Source organism: Pelodiscus sinensis, chromosome 4, assembly GCF_052426305.1.
Source record: "Pelodiscus sinensis isolate ZL-2025 chromosome 4, ASM5242630v1, whole genome shotgun sequence".
Classification (NCBI taxonomy): domain Eukaryota; kingdom Metazoa; phylum Chordata; order Testudines; family Trionychidae; genus Pelodiscus; species Pelodiscus sinensis.
The window spans coordinates 44,431,727-44,452,158 of NC_143055.1; the positions used below are offsets into that span (position 1 = coordinate 44,431,727).

Consider the following 20,432-nt stretch of genomic DNA (forward strand, 5'->3'; position numbering starts at 1 on the left):
TGCCTACCCCTGGGGTAGAGCAGCTGGGGGCTGCCGGGTTGGTCCCTCAGCGCCGCTCCGGACCAACGGGGCAGCACCCCAGCTGCTCTGCCCCAGGCGTCCTGATTCAGCCGCTGCTGGTCAGTTTCAGCAGCGGCTGAATCAGGACGCTTGGGGCAGAGCAGCTGGGATGCTGCTGGGTTGCTCCAGTAGCGCGGAGGAGCCGCGCTACTGGAGCAACCCAGCAGCACCCCAGCTGCTCTGCCCCAGGCGTCCCCAAGTCAGCCGCTGCTGAAACTGACCAGCGCTGACTACAGGAAGCCCCAGGCAGAGTTGCTCTGCCCCAGGCTTCCTGGAATCAGCCGCTGATCAGTTTCAGCAGCAGCTGACTTGGGGACGCCTGGGTTTCTTAAGTTGAATTTGTATGTAAGTCAGAACTGGCATCCAGATTCAGCCGCAGTTGAAACTGATCAGTTTCAGCAGCAGCTGACTCCAGTTCCGACTTACATACAGATTCAACTTAAGAACAAACCTACAGTCCCTATCTTGTATGTAACCCGGGGACTGCCTGTACAAGCAAACTCTGCTTTTGAACTTGTATGTACAGTCCTACTCAAGTCAGTGGGAGCCATCTGAGGGCAGAAATTGACTCAAGAAACTGCCTCTGATTTAAGGCACAGAGCCTTAAATCAGAGGAATAGGTCTTCTAATTCTAGCAAACAGGTTTCCTGGTTTCAGCTGTTCTTCCTGTTCTCTGAGGGTATAATGCACCCTTACCTTGAAATAAGCTACGCAATTTGCACTACACAAATTGTGTAGCTTATTTCAAGGTAATTTCAAAATAGCTTATTTCAAAATTTGGTACTGACTACAGTGTCAAATTTTTAAATAAAGCGCTATTCTGAGATGTCCCTTAACCCTCATGCAACAAGCTTTACAGGGACGTTGAAATAGTGAACCTCTTATATTTTGAAACATTGGGCATGATAAAAAGATGTGGAATAGCTATTTTGGGATACTTCCGGTGTTCTGAAATAGTGCCGCATTGTAGATGTAGCCAGAATGATTATCATACTATGCAATTACATGGACTGAGTGCAATGTAATGTTAATGCTCAAGTATAAATCAGTGCAATACTGGTATTAAGATATTCTAAAGGACAGTCATCTTTTTAATTTAAGAAACAATAATCCTGCATGACAAACATTTGTTTCTCTAAAGTAATATGTTTGCAGGACTTGGCTCTCTAAGCTAAAAATAGGACATTGGGCAGAGAATGGCATTCTGGGACTGCCAGTTCTATCTTTTGTGCACCTGACACAACAGGGTTCTGGAACATGAATGGATCTTCTAGGCACTAAAGTATCTATTAATAATTTTTCTTGCAGTTTTTGTTTTTCAGGATGAGCTACAAATTCTTCTTTGATCTAAAAATTTTTAATTCTTGACTCAAAGTAGTTAAGGAGCATACATTTCAGAAATATCAGGGTCTGATTTTCAAAGTGAATGAAAGCCCCTCACGGGTCAATTCAATTGTACATTATTCCAATTACTTAATGGAACATTTGCATATAGGCCTACAGCAGTGGTCCCCAACCTTTTGGGGCAGCCGGGCGGGCAGGGGCGGGGGCCGCGCATGCACCAGGCACTCAGGGCCCGGGGTGCAAGAATGGCTTGGGCCGGCCCTCGTCACTAGGCGGGCGCACATAAATGCCCCAGCGGGCACTGCGTTGGGGACCACTGGCCTACACTTTATCTATATTTGTAAATTACATATCAAACTGCCAGTGTTAAATGATTGTGTAATGAGACTAAAAGGACTCTTCATCACATGGCTGTGGCAGTGAAGCTGGGGCTTCAGCAACCCAACTGGGGCCGGGACAGGCTGGGAGCCCGATTGGGGCATGCATGCCGGCTGGCAGCTGGGCTGGTGCTCTAGCTGGTTGGAGCAGCAGTTATGGCAGGAGGGCTGGAGCAGGTGAGTCACCCAGCCAGCAGCAAGGCCAAAGGAGCCAGCAGCTTGGGGGGGGGGAGAGGGCAGTGGCAGGGGACCATAGCTTCCTCTAAAGGCGCATCCATGCAGCTGTTTTCTGAGCTCTGCTCAGAAGTTCAAAGCTCTCTCTCTGCCCTGCAGGCAGGGACCTCAACTGATCGGTGGGGGATGGGACATTGTCTTGCTGAGCAAACAGCTAAACAGCTGCTCTGTGCTTGAAACGGAGCAGTTCCCAGAGCAGATGATAAAAAGCAAGATAAGGAGAGAATAAGTGTCTAGGCAAAGAGAGGAGGAGTGAGCAAGTGGGTATTTGGGAGGAGTAGTCAGAGGGGAGGGGAGTTTGGAGAATCTCTTGCGCTGAATTTCTGCCTCTCTCCCCTGCACTCTCAAGCCTACTGGGAAGGGGGAGGTCAGGGGCAGACTACATGGGGTAGGTGGGGGAAAGAGAGGGTTGAGGGTCATTGGAGGGGGTTTGGTTGAGGTGGAGACAGTGAGGTAGTTTGTGCTGGGAGGTGTGGATAATTTGTGCTTTAGCTGGGAGTTAGGACAGGACAAACTGCAGGATTTGAGAAGCTGGATTTTATCCTAGCCCCCACCTGAGCTGGGGTGGGAGCAGACTGCACAGGGGTAGGTGGGAGAAAGACTATTATTGACTTTTAAAAGTATCAACGGCACACAGACCTGTAAATAGAAGCGAATACATTAAATCTCAGCACGCCACTTCTGAAAGGCTGTTGACCCCTGATCTGGACAGTATTTGGTCCTGCCATGAGGGCAGGGGACTGGACTCGATTACCTCCCGAGGTCCCTTCCAGTTCTAGTGTTCTATGATTCGTGTTTTCAATTTTTATAGGATTCCTTTTTGCATTTTGTGTAATTAAAGAGCACCTGATAGAGCTGTATTGTCCTTTTACTATTCTTGCTCTCTTTCCTGCACGCTGAGGAAAGGAATATTGTTGTACCTTAAATATTGGATGTATTGTTGTGCCTTGAATATTGTGTCTTTGAGATTCTGCTCTTCTGAACTCCTTTTCCCCTTAAACTTTCTTCTCATGGGAACCCACCTACGAGTTCTGAATCTACCTTTTTGAAGTCCATTATCCTTATTCTGCTGCTCTCTCTGCTTCCTTTCCCTAGGATTGTGTAATCCATTATATTATGATCACTTTCATCCAACTAAGTAAAGTTGCTACAGGAGCATTATTTACATTCTCAAAGATTCATTTGTCATTAAAGATACCAGTTTTTACATTTCTTTAAATATTATAAGGACTTAATAGATTTTGCAAATTTGGAATTACTATTCATAGAGAGAGTTCAAGAGTTAAATACTACAGCCACAGAAGATCTCTTACCATACACGCAGCCTGAACTGCTTCTGATACATTGCCTGCATTTGGTTCACACCAAAAAACATGGCACTCAAAATGCTGGTTCCCTGCATCCATAATGAAGGCAAATGTATGGATATCTTTGCCCACTCCCATAAAGGACAGGAACCGAACACGACATTCCACCATGATTTGTTCTTCATTCTGATATGAAGCAATGATCATTCATTACTAAAATGTACTCTGTACAACTTACATATATTTCATTTATGTTTCTAAAGTCTCTGGTGAAACTGTAGCAGTACTGCTCAATTCTTATAATCTATCTGTACAGCATTAGCACTGAGTGACATCCTCCACATGGTGCTGCTACTTTGAAATGTCATGTGCAGCCTGGGGACACCCCAGCTGGTCCCAAGCTGCACACAGAGTTTCAAAGCAGCAGCACTGCATAGAGCCCAGGGTTTTTCTGATAGAGGCAGCCAGCGGGTGGGGGAAGCGACTAGTCAACTATTCCTTCACATCCCTAAGTGAAACAGATCTATTTTTTAAGTGTCATTCTATTGGTTGCACCTCCCAAATCCGGGATTCTCTCCAGCAGCATCCGTGATCCGGCATAACCACGGATGTTCCTGGATGAGAGTGCCCCACGCCAGGAAGACCAGCAGCTGGGAGCCCGGTGCAACCCTGCCAGCCTACTAGCAGTGGGGCACAGCAGCCTTGGAGGAAAGCGATTGGGGCTGTCTGCTGCCTGGCAGCACGGCCAGGACTACAACAACCCAAGAGGGGAAGTCCGGTCAGACCACAGTGGCGGCAGCCTGATTGTGGTGCTGGGGTTCAGCTGTAGCAGCCCAAGAAGGGAAGCTGGCCACAGCAGCCTGGCAGAATCAGCAGGGCTGGGGCCATGTGCAGCAGGGATGGGGCTGCAGCAGCCCGATCAGACAATATTCCACTTATCAGTGGGGCTGGAGCTTCCCGGCCGGCCAGCAACAAAGCTAGGGCTGGGGCTGGCCTGCAGACACCCCAGCCATGTTAAAGAAGCTGGCAATGGGAGAGGCAGCAGGCTGAGGGGCTGGAATCAGGAGACCTCCCCTTGCCCAGCTAATTCCCTCCTCTGGGACTGGTCAGGTCCCAAGGGCGCTGGACAAGAGAGATCCAACTTCTACTGGTCTTCTGGAAAAGTACTTTGTATAAAGCAGCAGCATTAAACAAAGACTGCAAGATTCATTGCCTTTGCTAAACTGCAGAGGAGGATATAACAAATCTCAGTCTTCAGGACTCTTGGCCCAGGGCTTAGGCCTGAAGTATTCGGGTCTCAAAAACACTAGGAAAAGGTAATGCTGGTAACTTATTTTTTATATGTATTAAACATTTAGAGTTATTTCTAAGGGTATGTTTTGAAGCAGCAAATAAAACAATCTCATAGAAGCAACTGGTAAGAGCCTTGATATGCTCCGCTTTAACATTAAATCAGGAGTTGAATTGTAAAATTTTGAAAATGTTAAATTCTACTAAAGGATCTGGTGAATATAGCTTATAGTACTAAAAGGAAATGTAAAATGAAACAAAAGAAACTCTAGTACAAACAAAAATTCTATTACAGCTGGGGTCTGAGACTGCACTGGTAAAAACTATGTTAACACATTATTTCTGCCTTACTCTTTCATTGATGACTGTCACAGTAGCATCAGCAACGTTCATGGTAACTGGCATCCACTCCTCTTTGCTAGAGGAAGCCATAAGGTTTTCTATGGCACTGTTCAGAGTATCCATACCTGAAATGTAAAAGGAGGGAGAATGGGATAAAAAAAATGCATAAAATGAGTACGTAAAAAAACCTAGATGAAACTATTATTTTCACCTGGAAGCACAGAAATTAGTTGCTTTATACTGCTTAGCTACAAACATTTTGATGGAGAGGAGGTTTAAGAAAAAATAATGACTAGCTCATGCTATCCTTCATTTTTCTTAAAGGTAGATTTCAGTCTCCTCTTAGGAAACTTAAAACACTGGGATGGCTGCTTGTTCAGGGGGCATCTCACTCCAGTCTTATGCACTTACAGCTCCCTTCTTACAACTCCCCTCTGACATTTTAGTTGCAATAGCTACTCCTGAGAGAGGGCACTGCACAGGGCTCGGTCTCAACGGCTTTCCCAAAACATTCTGGCTGAGGAAGCAGAAGCCTGAATAAGGCCACAGATGGCCCCCTTCTCTTGCTATTTGGATGCATAGTGCTGACCCCTTTGCATCAGGAACATGAGGAAAAAGTGTTGTTGCTCCTTGCACTTTTCTTTACCTGTGCACATGTAGTCAGAATCTAGCCCTTTTAGATTTTACAAAAGAACCTTCCAACATCAGTTAAGAACAATGGTGTTACATACCCACAGGCTTAGCTACAGGTAACATGCCTAAGTACTGCACATGGAACTTCTGTACCAGCTCTGTCTTTGGTGTTGGGAAATCTACTGCATGGGAACAAAAGAAACAAACAAACCAAAAAAATCAATGGCTGCTTATCAAGATTCACAACCAAGTAAAATATACTTTTACTGCACTGACAGAAGAAATAGCTTACAAAGTAATTTTACTCTGAAAATTTATTAACACAGATCTCCACTCCCTCTAGCTCACATGAGAAGATGGTAAGTGATTTCTAGGGGAATTAAGGGGGAAGATGATACAACTTCCAATTCTTGCAAAGTAAAAATAGGATTGTGTTCAAACTGCCAAGATGCAAGAAAATGTAGAAAACTTGCATGAATATATCTCTAAGCTATGAACATACATACAGGACTGGTCTTGTATTCAGCACAGCCATGTAAAATTTGGATTCTAAGGACTAGATCCACACAAAGAGGACTTTGGCTCTGTGTTGCAATTCCCAACTTGGGTACCCTACTACCCAGTAAAGCCCATAATCCTGAATTAGTGGCCCACACTATCTATACAAAGCATGGGGAAAGTGAAATTGTCTACACAGAATGCTTTCAAACAGCAGAACACTAAGCTGCACCCTGGGACTGTCTTTGTGCTGTAACAAGATCCACATGGTATTCTACTACGTGGCAAGCTGGCACCTTTAAATTTGCAGTCTAGTTTGCTGTCCACTAATTCACTGTGTAGACAAGTCCTAAGAAGAGGATTCACTGCAGCCGGTGCACTTGACAGAGAACTGTCTGAGCTAGCCAACAGGAAATAATGAGGAGAGAGGTAGAACCTAAGTGCCTACCCGAGGGGTGGGCAAAAGGGCCTCCGTGGGCCAGATTCAGCCTGCCAAGCGAGTGGATCCAGCCCGCTGAAGGCCTGCTGTTCCCCCACCCCTGAAGCCTTCTTTGCTCTGCCCCCACCCTGTGAGCAGCGTGAGGCCCTTCAAAGCACCGTGCACTGCTCACAGAGCAGGGGCATAGTGGAGAAGGCTTTGGGTGCTCCCCTGCCCTCAGGCCAATCAGGGCTTGGGGGCGGGGGAGCTGCGTGAAGCTCTCTTCGTCCTGCCCCAGCCCTGCGAGGCGCCCGCGGCACTTCAAAGTGCCACGGCCTCCTCACAGGGTAGAGGAACGTGCCAAGCCTCTTCCAGGGAAAGGGTGCCTAGTAGGAGAGGGGGCAAAGGGGATCCCCCCCAGACCAGTTATGGGAGTGGGGTAGCCCTGCCCCTTCCCGTTTAGGCCCCACCCCTTCTGGGGTGGCCCAGGGCTACTTCAAACATTTTTGAAGTGGCCCCCAAGCAAAAATTATTGCCCACCCCTGGCCTCAATAGAAGTTGGGCATCTAACTCTGGGCTAGATGGAAGCACTTACTTCTACTTTGGATTCACAGCCATGAGCCCCTTCCTGGAGTTAGGCACCTAAGCCGGGTTAGTGTTTTTTCAAGGAAATGATTAGCAAACGTTCCCCCCTTTTACTCAATATGATCCAGCGGTCAGAGCACTCACCCAGAATGTGGGAGATCCCAGTTCAAATCCCTGCTCTGACAGAGGAGAAGGGATTTGAACCCAACAGTTTATCTTGTGGAAGCTGTTCCATGTAGGGATGTAAAATCCTGTTTAATTAGTTTAAACCAGTTAGCTGATTAAAACAGAGGTGGGCGGGGTGGGAGTGGGTGGGAGGACACCAGTCTGGCTGCACTGGAGCAACTCCCCTGCTGTGGACAGGGGCTGCTCCCAGCTTGCATGGGCTGGAAGCAACAGTCATGCGAGGGGCTGGAAGAAGCCACTGCTGCTTCCAGGGTTACTTCCGCGTGGGGCTGCCACTTCTGCATGCAGCAGCCTGCTCGCTGCCTGTGGCCCAGGTACCAGTTAACTGTTACCCAGTAAGCATCACCAGTTAAGGGTGATACTTACCAGATAACCAGTTATCCATTAACATCCCTAGTTCCATTTTGTATAAAATGTTTAAAGAGTCACTGCAGCAGGGACTGGAACCTGGGTCTCCTCAGTGGGTACCTTAGCCAAAAGGCTACAGCCGGTCCCCGAGTTGCAAAAGGTCAACTTATGACCATTCGCAGTTACAAGTGGATTTAAAACATATACCTTCCATTATTTACTCGGTGTAAGTCTCCTATACTGTTTTCAACATATCAACCATTAAGCTAAGAGAAAGAAACACAACCATACTGCAGGATGCAGCAGATAGTTGACTGGAAGGTTTGCCTGCTTGTCAGCCTTTGAAGCTCACACTGATGCTGGAATGCAGGTAGGGTTTGGATCTGCTCTAAAACAAGTTACCATAAATGAGCAGAATTGTGCTACTGTCAACATCACCAATAAAACTATTTTGCAGTATCATCACTTTCACTATCTAAAAGACACTATTAGCCTTCCTTTCAGGTCGATTTTTGTTAAAAACAGTATTATTGAGGGAGTGTATCTAGCCGATAATAAAAAGTTAATTCTGACATACAGTACCTTGCAGGGGAACATCAAGGGTGAGATTTGTTCGCTCTTGTAAAGAGCTGCAAGCCACAGATTTAGCATTCTTCCGTTCAGCCATAATCTGGAGAACACAGCAACAACATAGCATTTTCCCAACACAGTACATAAGCCTGTGGAGTGTTTCACCATGTAACCGAATGAATGGGTGGTGTGTGGGGTACAAGCAACAGGGGTGGGCTCACGTTTCTGGTGTCTCGAGTTCCTCTCCAGGCCGTTAACAGTCGGAGTCTAGAGGCGCAGGGTCACTCATCCCAAGCACATCTCGGGCTCGCTGCACCCACCCGACAGCTGGGCAGTACTAGCTCCGCTGACACCCACTGGTTTGAGTCAGGAACCCTGGCTCCCCCCGCACAACTCTGACTAGTGCTGCCGGCTGCAGCGCCCTGGGACATTGGGAAGTGGCCAGACATGTGATGCAGGCTGCAGCAGGCAGGGAGACCCCGCGGAGGAAGCTGGGCCCTGCTGGAGGAGGGGTGGAAATTGCAGACACTCAGTGCAGCTGCCAGAGGCCTCTAACCTGATCCTCTATAATACTGATGAAGGCCAGGACACTCATGGCCGCGAATGCTCTGCTCACTGGTCCAGAACACGCCACCAGCAATGGAAAGGACACAGGGCAGCCACCACAGCTGGGTACGTGGCTGCCGCCAGAGCTAGAACTAAGGCCGTGGTAAGGCTGCCCAAGCAGTGACAGCTTCCCTGTGGCCCAGCTCCAGCCACAGCACACTGGGGCAGTCCCAGCGCCACTCACCGCAGCTGGAGGCGTGGCCTGGCAGAGTGCCACAGCCTGGCAGACAGGTTCGCAGCCCATCACCAGTTCAGGGACTAATAGCTGGGAACTATGGATTTAGACAGCTGATTACAGTAGCAGTTCTAAGAACCATTCGTGAGGTTAATGAATGAGTGGTTATAATCCACTTGCCTTAGAGCAGATCTCGTGCAGACTTGTTGCAATGGCTTTCGCAGGCGTGTCACATCGAAACACATGACATTTCAAAATCCTCGTGTCTTTGTCTCTTGCTACATAAGCGAAGTCTCTGTGCAGACAAAATGAATTAACACGTTAGAAAAAGCAGCATCTAAAAATAAAGCAAGTTTGCTTTAAGTAGCATATGTCTGAGCTGTCAGAGAACAGAATCAGTGGCTCAGCCAGAACAGCTAAATCAAGAAATATGCACTAACGTGACACAAGCACATACCTATGGAACACATTACCAGTCTCTGATGCTTTCTCTATTATGAGCTCATTCAACTTTCTAACAATGAAAACTCATTGCTTTTATAACCTATAAACTCAACAGCAAATGTAAATGCACAAGAAAATTTAAAAGAATAGTGTATTCAAAACATAAAGAACAAAGACAGATAAAGAAGAGGGAAAATAAAGTGCTTTTCTACAAAGATTTATATTCAGCTTCTAAAATGCTAGAAAAATAAGACAGCAAATTAGCAGAAGAAAAGCTTTATTTCAAAGAATTAGAGAATGTTTAAAATATGCAGGCAGTAATTAGAAATACAATGCATACAGGAGATGTGTGTCAGCTGAGCATTACTCAAATTCAACTGACTGAACTATATTTCTGACCTCACTACTTCTCCAAGTGTTAAATAACTTTAAAGCAAACACCCTGTAACAAAAGCTTGTGTGCATAACACTAAGCACTCAGAGAGTACATGGCTAGGCTATCAGAGTACTGAAGTTCTAATTCAGCCTCCCAGATATCCTGGGGGGCAGGCATGCTTATAAGTGGGACTCTAGGGTGCAGATGGCCCTGAAGTGTAGGCAGACCATACAGCAGCAGGAGTGAGGGGTGGCAGACACAATCCCAGCTAAGCAGCAGCTACCTTTTTCTGCAGCCTTCCACCCACATTTGTTTTCCCTCTCTCTCTCATCACATGCTGCCCACTCAGCACACGGTCACCAGCCTTTTCCTCTTTCTCAACACTCCTTATCAACTGCAAATTCCCTCTTATTCCACACCCTCAAGAAAATGGCTGACTAGAATTAGACAAGACACCTCGAGCAGACCCCTAATCATCCCATCAGCCTGAAGACACACTTTAGTACCTTCCCCCCAAGAGAGGTGGCAATTACAAGTACAGGCAGTCCCCGGGTTACATGGATCCGACTTACATCGGATTTGCAAACGGGGTGAGGCAACCACGCACTAGCTGCTTCCCCCCAGCAGACCAGGGAGACGCGAAGCTAGCGCCGCGCCCCCCCCCAGCAGACCAGGGAGACGCGGAGCGGCTTTTCTCAGCAGACACCTCAGCTTGAGAATAAAGGACTGAGGGAAGTGAGATGTGGGAGAATAAAACTGAGCTCTGGAGAAATGTTTGGCTAGAGTTTCCCCTACACTATGTACCAGTTCCGACTTACATACAAATTCAACTTAAGAACAAACCTACAGTCCCTATCTTGTACGTAACCCGGGGACTGCCTGTACCTGCATCCAGCAACACCGCCACCAAGATAGGAGCCTTATCCCCTTTTTGTCAGTACACAGTGGGTCAAATCACTAGCTCAGGGATGGGGAACCCGGCAGCAGCGTGAGCTGGCATTGGTGCTCTCGTCACACATGGAGCGCTGTGGCTGGAGTGCGAGAGCTGGCTCTCCGCTATGGGGCAGAGGGAGGAGGAGTTCCAAGCCATTGGGCCCAATCAAGACAAGCCATGGGCCACATTGGTCTGCAGACTCTTCCTGGCAAGGAGGAGGTAGCGCTCCCTGCAGGCACTGTCCTCTCTTGCCCCCACTGGCTGGCAATGGGGGAAGGAGGTGCCTGCAGCACACAGCTGTACAAAAATGACAGTGCCCCCTGGGAGTTGTGCCAGGTAGGCACCCAATCCCCTGCACCCTCCCAACCAGACCCTGCACCCCCACCCCGCTCCTGTACCTTCCCTCCTGCTGAGACCTTATACTCCTACCCCTAAGCTTGTTCCCCGACAGCTGCCTTCTGGACACTGAATCCCTCATCTCTGGCCTCACCCGAGAGTTTAGGGAGGTCCTAAAAAATCTATTAGTCTCAGGCTCCCAGAAGAGTTAATCTGGTCCTGAGCCTCGGCACTTCCCCCCACCTTTTGGGGCTAGAGACTGAGGAGGGTGAGGTATTTTCCCCCCCTATTTCTCTTCTGGGGGGCAAGTCAGTGAAGGTGGGTTTTTTTTTTTTTTTTTTTGCTTCTTGTGTGTGTTGCTCCCAACTGATTTTGTTGTGGAACAGTGGCCCCCAACCCCAAAAAAATTCCCCACCTCTGCATTAGCTGATGTAAATGACTAAAGTTCCTTTCTGACCCAGTATCGGAAAAAGAAAACTGGACTAAAAACTCCAGGCATATTGCATTCACTACATGTAGGGTTGTCAATCCTCTAGGATTGTCTTGGAGTCTCCAGGAACTAAAGATTACTCTTTAATTAAAATTATTTCATCATGTGATAAAGTCTCTAGGAATATGTCCAACCAAAATTGGCAACCCAAGCTATGACTCAAGATGAACTGAGAGAAAGGAATATACTTCACTAGGGTTGCCAGTGTCCTGTTTTTGACCAAAATGCCCCATAGGAAAGGGATCCTGGTGTCTTTGGTTGACACTGCCAACAGGGCTGTTAAAAGTCTGCTCCGTGACACAGCAGAGGCATGGGACTAAGGCAGACAAAGAGGTGCCTTACTCTCCCACCCCACAAGTGTTGAATCTGCAGCTCCCACTGGCCATGAACCCCAACCAATTGGAGCTGCAGGGGTGATGCCTGTAGGCAGGAGAGCAGCACACAGAGCCTCCCTAGCTGCCCAAACCCCACGCCCCAGCCCCTTGCCCCAGCCTGGAGTCCCCCCTTTCACCTCAACCCCCTCATACACAGCCCCACCATAGAGCTAGGGTTGCCAACTTTGACAGGAGCTATTCTGGCAGATTTCCTCCCCTCCCCCCCATATGACGTAATGTCGTTTTCTTAAAATATCTTATTAAAATCTTCAGGATTGATTTCAGGTCACCAGGAGATTAATGCTGATTCTGGGAGACTCCAGACCAATCCTGGAGGGTTGGCGTCCTTACCCAGAGCCCACCAGCGAGAGCTCCCATCCCCATGAACCCTAATCTAGAGTCCTCTCCCATACCATGAATCCCTCATTTCTGGTCCCATCCCAAGACAATACCCCAAGCTGGTTTAATCAACCACCCCGGAAGTCCACCCCCTACAGCGTGGAGACCTGTGTTCCCTGTAAGCTGAATGCATGGGCAGCTACTCAGGGGAGATTCAGGTGCCACCCAGCTAATTATCACAGTGCCTGCCCCCTAGCAGCATGTGTTTCTACTGGTGGCACACATCCACACATGCCTTGGTGCACATAAAAACATCTATTCTGCCCATGGATGGAAAAAATTAAAAGGGAACACTGTCAAAGACCCCTACTATACTACTATACTCCAAATCCCTCTTGCCCAGTGAAAGTGAGGGAGAATGGGAGAGAATGAGCAAAGGAGGAAGCAGGGATGGAGCAAGCAGGGGGTGGGGCCCAAAGAAGAGACAAGGCAATTAGACAGTTGGGCAACCCTGTATTTAACTCTGCTATTTTTGAAAAATTAGTAACTATGGGGAAAAAATGAACTGAATGCTCCATAAAACCCATCATAAATGGTTATATCATCATTATACCTTCTAAGGAGGCCAATCAAGCCTGATGATGCAGACCTGAAGACTTTGTAGGCACCATATTTGTAATCAGTTAGGTTTCTCCAACCACTCAAAACATCTTTTATTAGCTTCCCACTATAAAGTATTCTTGTAACATTCTTTCATAAGTATTAATACCACCATTGTTTGCAGCAGACCTATCATATCCTTCATGGAAAACTCCAGAAACAATAGATGCACTTTTTCTTTGTCCCATGACATTCCATTTGGATACAATAGAGTTGAAAAGTGTTAAAAATCACTATTTTTCTCTCCCCAGAAAATTTAATTTTCCTCCCAAAGATCACTAGATCTGGCCTGTGTTTCTGCCAAGGCAACAGCAGTCATTTTGCTGGGAATGTTTGGGAGCTGCCAGAAGCTGTGACTAGGGAACGCAGGGGAATCTGTGAGAGAGCCAAGCTAGGCTGGGCTTCTCCCTCAGAACGTCTCTTCCACCTCCCAATCTGGCACACGATCCCAGCATCTCTGTCTCCCTTTCCCTCCGGAGCGAGAAAGAGGCCAAGCTAAATTCCCTTCCTCACATTCCCATACTTTAGGACAGTGGTTTTCAAACTGGCGGCTTTGACCACAAAGTGGGTCATGACTCCATTTCAATGCTGTAACCATGGCTGTCATTAGATTTGCTGGGGCCCAGGACTAAAGCCAAAACCCAAAAGCCCCCCAGCGCAGGTTGAAGCCAAAGCACGAAGGCACTCTGCCTGGGGCCGAAGACTTTGGGCTCCAGTTTTGGCCTCTCTCCTCCTGATGGGGCTCTGGCCCTCTGCCCAGGGTGACATGGCTCGAGCAGGCTCAGGCTTTGGCCCCACTTTTGGGGGCATCATTGGAGATGCAGCTCACCCACTCATGCCATGGCTCACGAAGCCCTACCACAACCACCTGGACCCTAGCAGCAAACAATTCAATGCGCACCTCAACCCGGCCCACATGCAAGTGGAATTCGCCTTCAGGCACCTGAAGGCGCGGTTCAGGTGCCTCCTGACCCACCTTGACTTGAGGGAGCACAACATCCCCAAGATGGTCGCGGTGTGTTGTGTTCTCCACAACACCGTGGAGAGAAAGAGGGAGGCCTTCCTCCTTGGGTGGGGGGCAGAGGCTGCCCATGAAGGGAAGGCCTTTGAGCAGCTGCAGACAGCTGCTATCCACCAGGCACATCAGGCCGGGGTGCACATCCGGGAGGCCCAGAGGGAGAGTCTCTCTGAAGGAGCCCAGTAACTCTCCCCAGGGCTTCCCCAGTAGGGGCCTGTGCTATCCCCCCCTATTTCCCACCACAACCCCTTCCTTCCCTGTACTCCCAATAAAGACACCAGTTTTGAGTGAAACAACCAAATCTTTGTATTTTTTTTCAAACAAAAGTAAATGTGGAAGAGCACGGCTGAGAACCTGGAGGACGACTCAGGCCTGGGGGGTGGCGTGTGGGGTGGCTGGTGGAACCACTTCAGGTGGAGGGACCTCGGTGAACTCGGAGGTGGCTGGGGCCTGAGACCATGTGGGGAGGGGGGATAGGTAGGATGAGAGGCTGGGGCGGGGTCAGGGATGGCAGAGGGTGCTGGAGGAGGGGGCATAGGCATGGCAGGGAGAGCTAGAATGGAAAGGGCTAGAGTGGGGACAGGAACCGGATGTGCCAGCACTTCCCCAATGGTCACACATGCAGTTGCACCACTTGGCATCATCCCGGACCTTTTGGGCCAGGCTTTGTTGCATGTCACACAGGACGGCCACATGCTTCCTCATAAGGTCCTCATGGACACGCCTGCGCTTGCGGCTCCCCTGGGGTTCAGGCAGCTGCCTCTGATGGTGTGAATCACCCCTCACTGACAGCTGGTCCATCTGTGGAAGAAAAGAGGAAGAGGTCAATGCAGACGTCAACGTCTGAGGCTGTGCCCTCCTCTGTGAGCAGCGAGCAACAGTCCTCGGGCCAGAGGACGGTGATGTCCTGTGAGCCAGGCCATGTGTGGCCTGCACAGCAGGCCGTGCCTCACAGGGGCCCCGAGGTGCCTGGGGACCACGCTTTCCACTTCCCTTCACCCTATTCCACGGACAAGCAGGCAAGGGAAGTGTCCAGCCACGATGCGATTCCATGGACGGGAGAGGTGCCTGGAGCAGCCTGGCCCTCCATAGGGGTTATGCACACACTTGCGCCTGGCAGCACTGTCCACGAGAGCAGGTGGTTCCTTGAGCATGCAGGCATGGCCCTGTGCTGTGTGCAGCACTCCTCAGAGTGCATAGGGTTGTGCATGTGCCCAGCCTGCTTCCAGTGGTGTCTAGTGGTGGGAGGACATCCCCCCCGAGGGGTCAGACATGTGCAGGGCCTCCCCGCAGCCTGTGAGCCCAAGCCCATGGATGCTCCGGGACTAGCTCCTGAGGCCACGTGGTGCAAACTGCTGCTGCATGTGCTTGCACATGCATAGAGTGCAGCATGCTGTCCGGGCCGAGCAGACCGAGCGACGATTGCACCCCATCCCCTCTGCTCCCGCCTCCCCCACCCTTTGTGTGTGTGGAAAACTGAAAGCACTCACCTGATGATCCCTCCTTGGCCAGGGCCTGGGATACTGGCTCCAGGGTGAGGGTGACCGTACTGGCCGCGTCCTCCTCCTCCTCCTCCTCCTCAAGGAGCTCCAGCCAGGGAACCATGGATGTCTCTAGCCCCGAATCCACCAGTACAGGTGGGGAAAGGGCTTCACCACCCCCCAGGATTCTTAATATGGGCATGAGTGTGGTTCTCCAGCGGAGCGAGAATTGTGCTCCCTGAGCCTGGCATATTCTTGGTGCAGCTCCTTGACCTTGCTCCTGACTTGGTGCGAGGGCGATGTCCCCTCTTGGCCAAAGCCTCGGCCATCCGGCCATAAATGTCAGCATTCCGCCTCCATGAGTGGAGATCCTGCAGGGTCTCCTCCTCCCCCCAGAGCTTGAGGGACAGGATCTCCGCCCTGGACCAGGAGGGTGCATAGCGTTTGGTGCCCCTGGGTGGGTCCTGAGAGCCCTGGTGCTGCTCCCTGTGAGGGCCAGGGGAGTTTCAGGGGGCTTGTTGCTCGGCCATACTTCCGATTTATATGGCAGGGAAAGCCGTGCAAGTCAAGGTGCTACTCCAGGCCTGGCTTCCTGCCACAAGGCTTGTCCAGGGTCCCCACAGCTTTAAGAGCTGCCAGGAGATAGGAACTATAGAGTTGTGATTAGTATGGATGGAGCATCCACCAGGGCACCTGTGTTATTTCCTGAAGGCCTCTTCTTTCGGAAAATGTATTCTTCCTCATAGAAAGAGATTTACCTGTGTCAGAAACCCCTCTCTGTTTCGATTTTCTTTCAAAACAACGTGATTGCAGTGTGGATGTAAGTGAAGTGTGTTTTTTTTTTAAAGGAAAAATGGCTGGTTTTCAAAAAAACCCTCTACAATTTAGACATACCCTGAGGGGACTAAGCATAAGCAAAAAATCCCATGTGTTTGGCATGGGTTGGCTCTAATGGACTTGCAGACCCTGTTTATTACAGAAGTTTTTATTACCTTTTCAAACTTAAGACTAACTCATTTGGATGTATGCAACGATTACCTGATTTAACTTTGTAAATCATTCTCTTACTTCCTTTTCCTGGTTAATAAATCTTTAGATAGTTTATTATAGGATAATAGCACTGTCTTCAGGGTGACATTTAAGGTACAAATTACCTGAGGTAACTGATTAGTCCTTTGGCACAGGGTGTAATCTGAATATTATTGTGATTTTTGGTAGAAGGGACCATCTGTCACAAAGCTAGGTGACAAGATAGACTGTAATATCCAACGGGTCGTCAGCTGCACATGGATCATACCTAGCCCCCTCAAAGTCTATTCCTCTAGGATACTTACATGCATAATGCTAAGCATGTGCAGAAGTGTTTGCAGGGTTGAGACCAGAATTCCTGTTTCTGCTTAAGCAAAAAAGGGACAAGAACTATTTCATTGTAGAAAAATCTGTAAGGCTCCTAGATTACAACCACCGCCATAAATCAGTTATTCTGTGATTTGCTATAAAATGAATATTCACCTTAGCCTGCAATGAAAATTTCTATAATTCTGCATGTATCCTATGCTCCATCTAATGGGAATTTACAGTACATATTAACTGGGATTGAATAGTGTTTTCAAACAGAAGCCATAAAAAAGACTGTCCAGAAAAATGGGTGCAATTTCCACCCTTCCTCCCCACCATACGATTGTACCTTGGCTCTGCTGTACAGCTGAAAATACAGGAGAATCCAATTAGGATGCCCTGATGCTTATTATTAATGGACAAGACCTTTTTTTCTTTAATAAAAATGGTACTGAATAGAAGTGGGACAATAAAAACAAATATTTCATCTTTATTTCAGTAAAGCTCTATATTAATTGGCCATAGCTTGCCTATTTAACACCTGGTTAGGCATCACTTAGCCACTAAACATTAGGTGAATGTGATTATGCTAAATGGAGTTTATGCTAATACTACCCTGTTTGAACTGCAGTCATTGCCTCTCAGTATTAAACTGAAGCCCTGGGAGACATCCCAGTTAAACTCACCATGACAGCATGGTACGTATTGTACTACCTTTCTAATGTAAAGTTTCACATTTTGAACAGTGTACAGGCAGTCCCCAAGTTACGCGGATCCGACTTCTGTCGGATCCGCAGTTACGAACGGGGATTTTCTCGCCCCGGAGGACTGGAGTGGCGGGACGCCTGGTCCCGCTGCCCGCCTCCTCTGGGGCGAGAAAAGCTGCTCCCCGTCTCCTTGGTCTGCTGGGGGAGCCAGCAGACCAGGGAGACGGGGAGCAAAGTGGTGGAGGACCCGGGCCGGACCCGCAGCACTTCCGGCCCGGGTCCTCCGCTGCTTTGCTCAGCGTCTCCCTGGTCTGCAGACAAGAGAGATGCTGAGCAAAGCGGCGGAGGACCCGGGCCGGACCCACGACGCTTCCAGCTGATCTGGAAGCGCCGCAGGTCCGGCCCGGGTCCTCCGCGGCTTTGCTCCGCGTCTCCCTGGTCTGCTGGGGGGGGGGGGGGGGATCGCAGCTAGTGCCCCCCCCCCCCCAGCAGACCAGGGAGACGTGGAGCAAAGCCCGGGGCCTGTGGTAGAGCAGGTGGGGCGCTGCCGGTTGGTCTCGCAGCACCGCTCCTTGGCGCTACTGGACCAACCCAGCAGCACCCCAGCTGCTCTGCCCCAGGAGTCCTGATTCAGCCTCTGGTGATCAGTTTCAGCAGCGGCTGAATCAGGACGCCTGGGGCAGAGCAGCTGGGGTGCTGCTGGGTTAGTCCGGTAGCGCCGAGGAGCGGCCGCGCTACCGGACCAACCCAGCAGCACCCGAGCTGCTCGCTCTGCCCCAGGCATCCCCAAGTCAGCCTCTGCTGAAACTGACCAGCGGCTGACTACAGGAAGCCCGAGGCAGAGTTGCTCTGCCCCGGGCTTCCTGGAATCAACTGCTGATCAGTTTCAGCAGCAGCTGACTTGGGGACGCCTGGGGTTCTTAAGTTGAATCTCTGTATGTAAGTCAGAACTGGCGTCCAGATTCAGCCGCTGTTGAAACTGATCAGTTTCAACAGCGGCTGAATCTGGACGCCAGTTCCGACTTACATACAGATTCAACTTAAGAACAAACCTACAGTCCCTATCTTGTACGTAACTGAATTTTTTGTATGCATAGAGGTAAGGGTTTAGGGTCAGATCTTCAGCTAATGGGAACTGGCACAGCCTTATTCAATCCATTGGTGTTACATTTTATTTGCATGAACCTTCACACTGCAGCGCTTTTCGAGACAAAATACCATCTCAATTATTTTAGGAAGTTTCTGAATATATATGGGGACTTCAGCTCTGGAGGGGCTCTCTCCAAGGGGAAGGTGCATGATGAGATAGTATTGGAAAGTACAGTGAAGCATCACAGAGGGCTTTATTTTCTAGGTAAGTCATTTTTCATAATTGCTAAAGTAATGTAAAATATATTAGTGTGCCTTTAAATCTCTGAACAATCCCTTTGATTCAAACATGTAACTTGGATAAACATTTACTTTAGTGTATTACTATTTAGATATTTTAGATGTCAATCCTACCTTTGTGCATACAAGTGAAAGATAAAGCCTTCACTTGTAAGGAATATTTAAATAACTGATAAAGAAATGAAACTGAGGTGTTGAAAGTTCTCCTGCACATTTAATTGAAGATGGCAGCAAATACCAGAACATTGTCTTCAGTGAGATTTGCCTTATTGAACAGTTGGGAGTAAAAGCTTCCCTTTGTTCTTTATTACTCAGACAGAAAAAAAAGTAATCACAGTATGTTCACAACTGGCGAAGCAGATCACAGCACACTTTTGTCAATGTTAGCCTAGAATGATCATCACTTCTTACATGCATGAAATGTACATTAGCTTGCAAAGCCATAATCACCACGAAAGTTCAAACATTTCCCTAGGCCAGTGCTTTCTAAAGAATTGATTAAAAACCAGTCAAGCTTGTAAAATAGCCTCATTATATTCCTTGAAGTACACCCAAGGAACTGTCCTCATCTCTAAACTATCTCCCTTCCATCCTGTTCCAATCCCAGAGCCTTGCTATCTAGAAGAACAAATGAAACTGGACTGAGGCCAAAACCTAATTCTTACTTGCGGAATACAATTCTACCAGTGAAAAACTGCTGCCTGACTGTAGACTTTAAGCTGAAAAGCAAATGGTAATAATAAAGTAGAATAATACTGTACATGTTCCAATACAACAGAAAGTATTGTAGAGAATTCTTAATAACAACTCTGAACAACATGCAGATAAAAAGTTTATATGACAGTTTAAATAACTTGGAGGACAATTCACCATCCCAAACACTGATGAAGAGAGTAATTTCAGTATTGCCAACTCTCATGATAATTTTTCTTCAACTCCCAGCTCTTAGTGTCATGTAATTATGAGAGAATCTGAACTTCTATTTCAAAAGAAAGGTTTCTAGTTCGCATAGCTGCAGAGAAGAGCTGGAAAATATCAACCCTAAATGCTCAAACATTAGAAGGTGCATACAAAGAACCTGATCCCCCACCCCCAAATCTCATAATTTGCTGCTAGTCACATGTTTTGGGGGAGCCTGACTCATGATTTTAGAATGTATGGTGTTGGCAATACTGTCATTACTGGATTAAAAATGTGATCAGGTACAGGATTAGTTTACTTCACTACTGTTTAGCTTTTGTAATACAATGATGTCAGATGCCGGCACTGCCTGGTAAATGCTAGGCAGATAAACATGGAGAATGATGGGAGAAATGAAAATCATTTACCTCTCTCTGAATCCAGGAAAGCATGAAGAAACAGAGCAGAAAGAGCAAATTAGAAGGCATTCACAATGAGACAGGACTGTTCCCAGCAGTACTGTTAATTTAACATTCAATATTCCTTTTCTGCTTAGCTTACCTAGGCTGCAACTATTTCCTTTTAGCAGTTATTTTGGTTGAATCCTGTGATGCTGAAGTTTGTATTTTTGGAAACATACAATGAAGCCAAGAGGCATCAGCTGAATTTAGAG

The 20,432-nt window shown here is 48.2% G+C and overlaps 1 protein-coding gene across 12 annotated transcripts in view; it reads right to left on the minus strand.

The window, feature by feature from the left end:
* The window catches only part of APBB2 (amyloid beta precursor protein binding family B member 2), a 311,717-nt gene that overhangs the window by 7,530 nt on the left and 283,755 nt on the right, over nt 1–20,432 (minus strand). For 9 of the 12 annotated variants that reach the window (XM_006129479.4, XM_075930527.2, XM_006129478.4 and 6 more), the window contains 5 exons: nt 9,154–9,268; nt 8,205–8,292; nt 5,686–5,769; nt 4,964–5,079; nt 3,329–3,508 (listed from right to left, as the gene is read on the minus strand). In XM_006129479.4, coding sequence (XP_006129541.3) covers nt 3,329–3,508; nt 4,964–5,079; nt 5,686–5,769; nt 8,205–8,292; nt 9,154–9,268 — 583 coding nt within the window. Of the gene's footprint in view, nt 1–3,328; nt 3,509–4,963; nt 5,080–5,685; nt 5,770–8,204; nt 8,293–9,153; nt 9,269–14,595; nt 15,384–20,432 lie in introns of those variants that run through there. The other 3 variants (XM_089777852.1, XM_089777853.1, XM_006129489.4) reach the window with 2 other exon arrangements.